This window comes from Scomber japonicus, chromosome 4 (assembly GCF_027409825.1).
Source record: "Scomber japonicus isolate fScoJap1 chromosome 4, fScoJap1.pri, whole genome shotgun sequence".
Taxonomy (NCBI): Eukaryota; Metazoa; Chordata; class Actinopteri; order Scombriformes; family Scombridae; genus Scomber; species Scomber japonicus.
In genome coordinates, this window is record NC_070581.1 from 7,363,803 (window position 1) to 7,373,850 (window position 10,048).

The following is a 10,048-nucleotide window of genomic DNA, read 5'->3' on the forward strand; positions in this document are numbered from 1 at the left end:
AATATCTGTATTAGAAGATGTTGTGTTGGCTGAATGGCTGGATAGATAGACTTTAGAGCAAAAACTGGATTTAACTAGAGATAGCTACTCACTTCCCATTTTCAACTGGGAAGTGGCATGTCTCCAACCGTGAGTCGGTAACTGTAACTTTGATTGTAGCTGTGTTTACTGTTGCGATGACAGCAAAGATTGTGTAACTAAAGGAAGTGGTCTTTAACCCACACCATGTTTCAAGTGATCATTTCAAACCAAACCATGAGCTTTCCCTAACCACGTGGTTTTCATGCCTTAACCTAATCACACCTTAACCACAGCAATGTCACACCATAAAATGCTCGTATGGGTGCAGGTACAATTGACCTATGTGTTCATTACATTATTAGTATGTGTTGTGAAATCACCCAGTCATGAAAAGGACATCCGTTCAAGAATGTGATTACTGATAGTTAGAAGAAAAACACACCAAATTTCACAATAATGATAGATTTTGCATGATGTCACGAGGAATTCATCCTGTAACTCTTTCCATTTTCATCATTTTTCTATGATGATTAATGCTAAAAAACGCTCCACCGCCCTGTACTGTATGTCTTAAGGTCGACTAGTTCATAGGTGTGAGAGGGAGTTGCACACATCAGCAACACACCCTCATTGCCTACACCCTCACCCACACATAGACACTAGGGTAGCTTGTGACACACTTAGACACACCTTTCTGACAGCTTTGTTAAGAGTTAACAGCGGGGGATAGGTCCACTGAGATGTTTATGGAGTGTTACATATAAACAGGCACAGTGTAAAAGTTCATCACTATGTACACTCATTTATCCTGCCTCGGCCAAACAAGGAATAATATTGGATGATTGCTCAGCTTGTGATTAGCCAGCAGAAACCATATTGAGCTCAGGCTGTTGATGTTGCAATGACAGATGGTGATAATCACTTCAAGCATGTGATTGGTCCTGATGAAAATGCTGTTTCATGAAGTGACAGGAATGAATGAAAGGTTGATACTGCCCTTGTAAAATAAATGAGACAATTCCAGACACTGGTTTATCTCTGTACACTCCTCACAGACACGCATGTTGTTATTATTGCACATATTTACAGCGACACTAAGGTTGAGAGTCCAAATATGACCGGAAGCTTGTTTCACCACTGCTACAACAAGGGCTGATTGAAACAGAAGCCCCCAGAAGCATCAGTTGTGAACAGTATTGTTTCAATTATTGTTTGTACAGTATTAAGTAATAACTGGATTTATCTTATATCGTTAAAGTTGTGAAACGTTGATTGAGAAATTGCAGGCACGTTTATCTGCAGAGTAAACAGCATGGTGACAGAAATACCAATTGAACAAATCAATGTTGACGAGAATCTGCTTCTTTGTTCCTTTTTTCAGGTGTCATGCAGTGGGTTTCTCGCCTTCTTTTAAACCAGATGAAAAGTGGTATATTCTAAAAACATCAACATAACTTCATTAGACTGTAAATGAGAGTCATGCGATCAACCAAAACATGTTCTATAATTCATGGTGGAATTACTGAAATTCAATTAAGCGCTCTGAGAGAGATCTGTTCCTGGGTCTGTGGTTTTAAATCAACAACCCACATGATTCAAAACCTGATGATAATATATGATCTCTGCGATTTCACCGAAGTCATGTGAATTTCACAAAGCGGAGCAGGAATTCCCCTTTGGCACCGTTTATTTTTAGTTTCTTTGCAGATTTTTCTTCTCAGATTCATATTAATATTGCCACACATTCTCTTTTATGGATGACTAATCCAGTCCCTCTGCGCTTTGTAACTCTTTGCGCCAATCACAAATGCTCCCGCTCTTAAGCTGGCATCCATTTTGGCTGAAGGAAGACGGGCGTCTATCTTATTTCGGTACGTTTCCATGGCGATGACGGGGCCAAGAGCCAGTGGTGGGAAGGAAGAAGGTTAAGAGAAAATGGAGGAGAGAGGGTATGGTGGAAGGGGTTGGATCGGATATGCCAAGACTTATGACTCATCATGGTGAGGAACTGGAGTAAGGAATGGTGGTGGGAGGAGAGGAACGCGGGGTAGGTATTGGTGGAAGGACAGTTGAAGGTTGCTATGGTTTCACACTGCAGCATGATGGGAAAAAAGGTGAAGATATCAGTGTGTTGTAAGAATTCTCTACTAATGTTTACACAGTGAGTCATTTTCTTAGGAATGGAGATCCGTTATGAATTATGCAAAGGCGTTTACAGAGAATATTTAAGTGCCACAACTCGACAGATAGGTGGATGTTATATAGACACACATACAAACCCAATAAGAACATAGGTGTGTATTAGCATGAAGAAAAAGACCTGCGTTCATTGGTTTTAGAAGCATCCAGCTAAACAGCGTTAACCTAACTTGCTTCTCATTTAAGAGTAATGAAAACCAGCTGGCTAGTGAAGTTCACCTGGTTTGCAGCAGTACATGTGGAGTGTATTATGTGTGTATTATACTCAGGAGAAGTCTGCTGAAGGGGTTGAACACAGGTTGCCTGCAACATCTGAGGAATTTTGAGCCCTAAAGCATGCAAAACTGCTAACACTCCTGCAAAATATGTCTTTGTGTTGTCTTGTTGTAGGATGCCTCTGATGTAACGGCTGTGCTACTGTTTGTTAAGATGCTTGATAATTGAAATAAAGGCATGAATACTGTTGATGTCTAAGAAAAGCAATGCTCATCTTACAGTTGTGCAAAAGACTGTGACTAGATCTTTTTACTATTTTTGTATGGATTGAATTAAGGTGTTGTAACACAATATTAAGTTACCTTTAGAGGTTCTGGTGGGTGGATTTTTAAAAACTTTTGGACAGTGCAAGGCTAGCTGTTTTGCATTATTATGCTACGCTAAGCTAACCAGCTGCTGGCTACAGCTTCAAATATCACATACACACATAAAAGCAGTATCAATCTTCTCATCTAACTCTTGGCAAGAAAGCAAGCACGAGTATTTACCAAAATGTCAAACTTCTCCTTTATGAAGACAAACTGCATTACTGGAAGCTACAGTACAAAATATGATTTATTGGATAGAGTTTAAAACTGTTTCCATGACGACTGAGTTTGTACTGTAGTGCTGAAAAATGAAGCTAGATAGCAGTTACATGGATCTGGTAAAGCTGGATCTGAAGTAAGATTTATGTGCAAAAGGCCACAAAATAACTGATACGCACAGGATGTCATTTAATTGATTAAAAAAACCTAAAAGGTATTGTCAAATTCATCACCACAACACACCTACCCATCACACCAAACATTCCACATTAGTTGCTTCAAATAACACAGTGATCAGCAGCTCCAATCAGCTAACTTATATGCACACACACCTCATCACTGAATTATAGACACACCTTAATTTAAAAGTGTAAATCATGCCAGATATAAATGATTAACTTTTAGACTTGACCAGGCCTGCAGATTCAACAAAACTATCTTACAAATCGCATCAGCTGTGGTGTGTTTAAATAGTCTTATCTGGAGAGAGACAGAGAGAGAGAGAGACACACACACACAGATTAGATCAGGAATAGAAAGAAAAATAACCTCTTCACAATCCTCTCAAAAGACAAGCTTTTCCCTTACAACACAGAGAAGCTTGTAGAAAGACCAGGTAATAGTTTTCAGGGACTGGACAATGTGTCATAGAAGTGTAGTGTTACAGCCCTACCTCCTGTCTCATACCCGGACCTGCAGCCAATAGCAGCTCACCACAGTCCCCTCCCACAGAAACAGGCACTTTAAAACTCCTCAGTACTTTCTTCTCTTTCTATCCACTCTGGTCTCACCCCTCTGCTGGCCTGCCTGCCTGCCTGCCTTGCCAAAACCGAGCCAGTCGGTCTGACCTTCCCAGACAATTTTCATCCAAAAAAGAAAGCTACACCAGATTTCAGAATGTCGTCCACTTATAGGAGCACCTCTTACAGTGTGAAAAGCTCTGCCCCAAGGAGCTTCAGCAGCAGTTCCTACGCTGGACCAGGCGGTATCACCTCCCGCAGGAGCTACAGTGTCAAGAGTTCCTATGGAGGAGCCAACAGGGGCTTTGGAGGAGGTGCTGGAATCACCAGCTCCTCTGCCTACGGCCTGAGCTCAAGCATGGGTGGCGCAGGCATGGGTATGGGTATGGGTATGGGCTATGGCATGGGTGGTGGCATGGGAATGGGTGGTCAGGCCCCTATCACCGCTGTGACTGTGAACAAGAGTCTGCTGGCCCCCCTGAACCTGGAGATTGACCCCACCATCCAAGCAGTCCGCACCCAGGAGAAGGAACAGATCAAGACCCTCAACAACCGCTTTGCCTCTTTCATTGACAAGGTAAGAGATTGTAATAGAGGGCAGATACATGTGCGTGTGTGAATGTGTGTGTACGTGTGTGTCTGGGTGTTTGCACCATTCATGTTGACCAAGCAAGAGGGGTGAAAACTCTGAAGTCAGTGTTGCCACAAAAGCTGAGCGTTTCAGTGCTGATATTGTTATGTAATATTTAATAGAGGTCCATATGTTTGCCACATGTTCCTCACTTTTTCCCTGCATGGAGAAAGTTGATTTATTCCCTTCATTACTTTCGTCATTTCCCAGAAATGTAGCAGAGGCAGACAAAAAAAGAATGTGCTGCATCTCAAACGTATCTTTTCTCTTTTGGCTCTAGCTGTCCTTTTATAGTGATGAAAAACCATGCAGAAAGGAGGGAGCTATAATGAGTAAGACAAAGAGAGAGAGAGAGAGAAAGCAAAGGGTGTGTCAGGGCAGAGCTCAAGGCTTGTGATACAAGTTACCTTGGGAATGGGCCCTCCCTTAGATGGGGTGTGGCTCTTTCTACTGCCCCAGTAGGCCCCAACCCCTCCTAAATACAAATGCAGTCAGTACTGAGTGCTATTGTTACTTTAATTCAGTTAGATACATTTAAAGGAGTCTGTACTGATTTTTAATCATTTAAATTAGCATTGAAGCCCAGCATTTGTACTATCTGCCCTCCAAGGCCTCAACAGCAGGTTAATATTTAAAAAGGCCAGCTGGTTTCATGTTCTGGCTACGTATCAACTCTCCTTCTTCCGGCGCAATGATTAAAGGAAGATTAAGACCATATGTCCTTTTTTAGCATTTTTGCATACTTGAACACAACGTAGATAAACTTCCACCATGTAACTGTTTTATCTTGTGGTGGCAGTCCATTCAGAGGCACTTTATTATCTGTAGTCACTCCAGTTCAAATAACGACCATAAGAGGTTTTAAGTGAGATCGCACTTGTAAAAAGAGCAATGTGTAAGGGGGCAAAGTCCGCATATCTGCTTTCACTATCTCACTTTTACTGTTCACAAGTATGCAAGCCTCCCTGTTTCTTCATCTTCCGCCATCCTCCCACCCATAAATGGCCTCTACTTTCTCTCTCCTGCTACTCTCACTTCCCTCATCACACCTTTAATGCAGTTAAATATTTACCTTTCTGCATCTGCCTGTGGATGAAACTCGGCTTCACACGCCCTCACCCACCCTTCCCACTCCTCCTTTATCTGCATACCCCAGCAGTTGAACCCAACAAAAACAGGAAGGCATGTGCAAGAGAGGGGTTAACTAGCTCTATTCCTCCATCACAGGCTTTTTCCAACCTCCTCTTTTTTTCTCCCTCCCCTCTGCCTCCTGTCAGGATGCACGCACGTCAGGCCTTCCTTTGGAAAAGTACAGCTGGTCTGGAAATACGGCCTGTAAAGCTCCAAAGATAGATAAGAACAAACAGGGTGAATAGGAGACATGGATGATGAGTGATTGTTAGGATGTTACCAAGAGCCAGTATTGTTATGTCACAGCAGAGCAGCTTCCACTGACATCATCCTTTTAAAAGGCATTTCATAGTTATTCATAACCAATAAGAAAAGGACATTCAATAAATCGCAATAAACAAGCATGTAAGTCGCTGATCTTTTGTATGGGGCTTTTTGTTTAGTTGCTCACTAATAATCCTAATCCTAATACCTTTCTCTGTCTCTCTCCATACATCAGGTCCGCTTTTTGGAGCAGCAGAACAAAATGCTGGAGACCAAGTGGAACCTGCTGCAGGGACAGACCACCACCCGCTCCAACATCGACGCCATGTTCGAGGCCTACATCAGCAACCTGCGCAGACAGCTGGACAGCCTGGGCAACGACAAGATGAAGCTGGAGGCTGACCTACACAACATGCAGGGCCTGGTGGAGGACTTCAAGAACAAGTGAGTGCAGAGGGGACAATAAAGGGGTAATAATTGTTTATCTAGAATTCTGCTCTGGGCGATTTCTAAAATTCCTAATAACTTCAGTTTCAAGATGAGCCACACAGTGCAGAGAGTTTTCTTTTTGTGGACTACTCCCTACATCTGTCTGTTGTTTTGCGTCATGTGAATCTAGGGAATTACAACACTGAGGAAGCATGTTTCCAACACCCATTACTGGAGGTACAATTTGTTAGACTTGAGTGAGTTAGTTGTCAGCAAAACCACCTATAGCTTTACACCAGAGAGCCCAGCACAGATGCATACATGCTGACATACATATGTTTCCAACACAAACAGGTACACTAGTGCTGTACATGTTTGTCACCTGTTAGACAAATGGAGCATATCAGGCTCACCCTTGGCCGTGAGTCAACAGACATTATGTGAAGGAAATGTCCCAGTGGATTACAGGAGTCAGGGGTAGATTACTTGCACCTCCTAGTGTTACATTAGTGTATAGACTCTCAAAACCAAAAGAGCATGAGATTCCTTTTCTTAATATTCAACCAATCTAACCAACAATTAAATCTTTTTTTTCCCTCTCAGGTATGAAGATGAGATCAACAGGCGTACAGAGTGTGAGAACGACTTTGTCCTCATCAAGAAGGTCAGTATTACTCAGCATTTCTTCGAGTTAAAAACATTTGATACCATGCCTGTTTTTTGTCTTTTAGCAATCAGATACTTATAACAAACTGTTTATTGTCATTTTTAACACAAACTAACACAACCCATCTGAGAAATAAACAAGAAATGAAATGATACTTAAAAATAATAATCATGAAATCATGTCTAACAAACACTTTTGTTGCTTCCAGGATGTTGATGAGGCCTACATGAATAAGGTTGAGCTGGAGGCTAAGCTGGAGAGTCTGACAGATGAGATCAACTTCCTCAGATCGATCTATGAGGAGGTACGGAACAAAATTACCTTGATTGCCATTGTTTTTTTCCTGCTATCCATCTTTATAACCTCTTTTAAAACCCTTATCTGCTGTGCTTTGATCAAGATGCACGGCATGCTTCCGATGCCTGCGGTGTCATTTTTGAATAAGTTTGCTGCATTCTCTGTTCTACATCTTTCACCATCCTTGGAAGTATATTAGCTGGATGGGATTCCTTAGTGAGTCGGAGTGGACTAATCTTTCTCCTTTTTTGTTTGTTCTTCTTCAGGAACTGCGTGAACTCCAGAGCCAGATCAGGGACACTTCAGTTGTTGTGGAAATGGACAACAGCCGCAACCTGGACATGGACGCCATTGTTGCTGAAGTGAAGGCTCAGTACGAGGACATCGCCAACCGCACACGCGCCGAGGCAGAGACATGGTACAAGACCAAGGTGATGACAAACTCTTTGGAGTTGCTTTTTATGTTCATGTTTCTGCCAATTGTGAAAGGTAAAATATCAAGAGGTTTCCAAGTTTGTAATCTCTTGTCTTGATGGTGTTCGTTTAGTATGAAGAGATGCAGACATCCGCCACAAGATATGGAGATGACCTGAGGGCTACCAGGACAGAGATATCAGACCTCAACCGCATGATCCAGAGACTGACATCAGAGATTGATGCCGTCAAGGGACAGGTATATTATATATATATAAAATATTCAAGGCATTTTAAAATATCTATGTATTTATTGTCGTCCTGTCATTTGAGGAGAGTGGACAAAACTTAATTCATTATCAATTTTCCTTCAGCGTGCCAACCTGGAGGCCCAGATTGCTGAGGCTGAGGAGCGTGGTGAGATGGCAGTGAAGGATGCCAAATCCCGCATCAAGGACCTGGAAGACGCCCTGCAGAGAGCCAAACAGGACATGGCCCGCCAGATCAGAGAATACCAGGACCTGATGAACGTCAAGCTGGCTCTGGACATTGAGATCGCCACATACAGGAAACTTCTTGAGGGAGAGGAGGACAGGCTGGCAAACGGCATCAAGTCTATCAACATCTCCCAACAGAGCAGTAAGTCTTCTTGGATTTTGCCTTAATCGTCTATATCTCAATATTGGCTGCAGTTATTGCTTAGATTTCTGTCCCACACTCTAACTCTTAACTCCTTCCTCCCTTCTCTCAACAGCAAGCTATGGTGGTTTCCCCATGGATTCCGTCAAGAGCAGCTACTCAAGCGGTTACTCCAGCAGTTACGGTGGTGGATACGGTGGCGGATACGGCGGTGGATACGGCAGCAGCTCCGGTGGCTTCAGCAGCGGCAGCGGCTACAGCAGCAGCACCCAGAGCAAGAAGAACGTCGTTATTAAGATGATTGAGACCAAGGACGGCAGAGTGGTGTCTGAGTCCTCTGAGGTCATTGCGGATTGAGCCTTCTAGTTTAGAGCTGTAGCTAAATGTCTGCTATGATCTCCTCTGCCTCTCCGGTAGTTTTATACTCACAGTTCACTTCCCCCCAAACTATTGCAATAAACAAGTCTGAAGGAGAATGCTTGCCAACCACTCTACAATAAAGCCTTAAATATGTTTTTCATGAAGCAATAAAAAGTCCTAACACTACCATAGATATTAAAGGGACCAAAGAATTTATTTTGTATGTCTGATGTCTGACTGTCTGTACTAAAACAGTAGTTTGAAGTTGTATCTCAGAAAGTGAGATTAAAAACTGGGCAAATTGCAAAGTATGAGAAAGAAAAAATAACTCTCCTAAACTATGCAACAGCTTTTCCCACACACGAAGGACTGCTCCCTTCAAAACTATGATGCAAGGAACGCACAGTGGCGTTGTCAAAGGAATGTGAATGTACTGAAACAGTGCTTCAGTGTTGTTGGTCAACTAATGTCTTAAAAAGAAAAAAAAGCCTGCTACAGTAGGTAGTGCATGTCTTCCCTGTGCGCGTCCTGTAACTGAAAAATGTTCGACCCCTTAGGAGACTGCCCACATCATACTGTTGTCCTGAGGTGCTGTTTTTTGCTACCAAACCAAATAAAAAATGTGTTTACTGACAGAAAGAATGGCCTTGTTTTCATTTGAAAGGTTGACTCAAAGAATGAAATGAATCATGATTTTAGTCACAATGTTAATGATAAATTACTTACTATATTTAAAATACACAGTAGTCCCATTCGCTTGAATGAATGAAATTTTGACTGATAATTGATTTGAAAGTACCATTCTTTTAAATTTTATATTGTGAGTGACAGATGTTTGATGATTGGTCAGATAGCCTTTTTGACAATGGATGAAAACTGACCAATCACTAATCACTAAAGTGAGGTTTAGTAGCTGTCCAATTGGGTTCCTTATGGGTGTGCTGAAGCCATACAAAAGTGTTCAAGTGAGGCTTGACTATCTCACTGTCAATCAACATATTAATAGTCATGTAACAAAATGAGATGTCACCTTTCCTTATACTTATAAATAGTTATGGCAAGCCAAGTGACATATGCACATATGCCTTCTGAATGGGGAAACAAGCTGTAAAAAGTTAACTAAATCCTTGCTTTTGTTATTTATTGGTACTATCAATATACTACAGACAAGTGATAAAGGAAAAATCTACATAAAATATCCTTGTAATGTGTTGGGCAACCATGTGCCACTAGAACAGCTTCAAAGCGCCTTGGTATTGATTCTACAAGTCTTTCACATTATTTGCATACCCATCAAACCATTAAGTTACCCCTCGTGCCTTACAGACGGGGGCATTGTCATCCTGGAAGGGACCACTCCCATTAAGATAGAAATGTTTCATCATAAGATGAAGGTGATGACTCAGAACAACTTTGTATTGACTTTCAGTTAATCTTTCCTCAAAAGGGACAA

The 10,048-nt window shown here is 41.9% G+C and overlaps 1 protein-coding gene across 1 annotated transcript; it reads left to right on the forward strand.

Moving 5' to 3' along the window:
• Positions 1-3,792: 3,792 nt before the first annotated feature.
• Positions 3,793-9,231, forward strand: krt8 (keratin 8). Its single transcript, XM_053317895.1, has 8 exons — positions 3,793-4,340; positions 6,025-6,233; positions 6,822-6,882; positions 7,094-7,189; positions 7,449-7,613; positions 7,730-7,855; positions 7,971-8,235; positions 8,351-9,231. The coding sequence occupies exons 1-8, from the start codon at positions 3,921-3,923 to the stop codon at positions 8,590-8,592; spliced, it is 1,584 nt and encodes a 527-aa protein (XP_053173870.1). The 5' UTR covers positions 3,793-3,920; the 3' UTR covers positions 8,593-9,231.
• Positions 9,232-10,048: the final 817 nt, after the last annotated feature.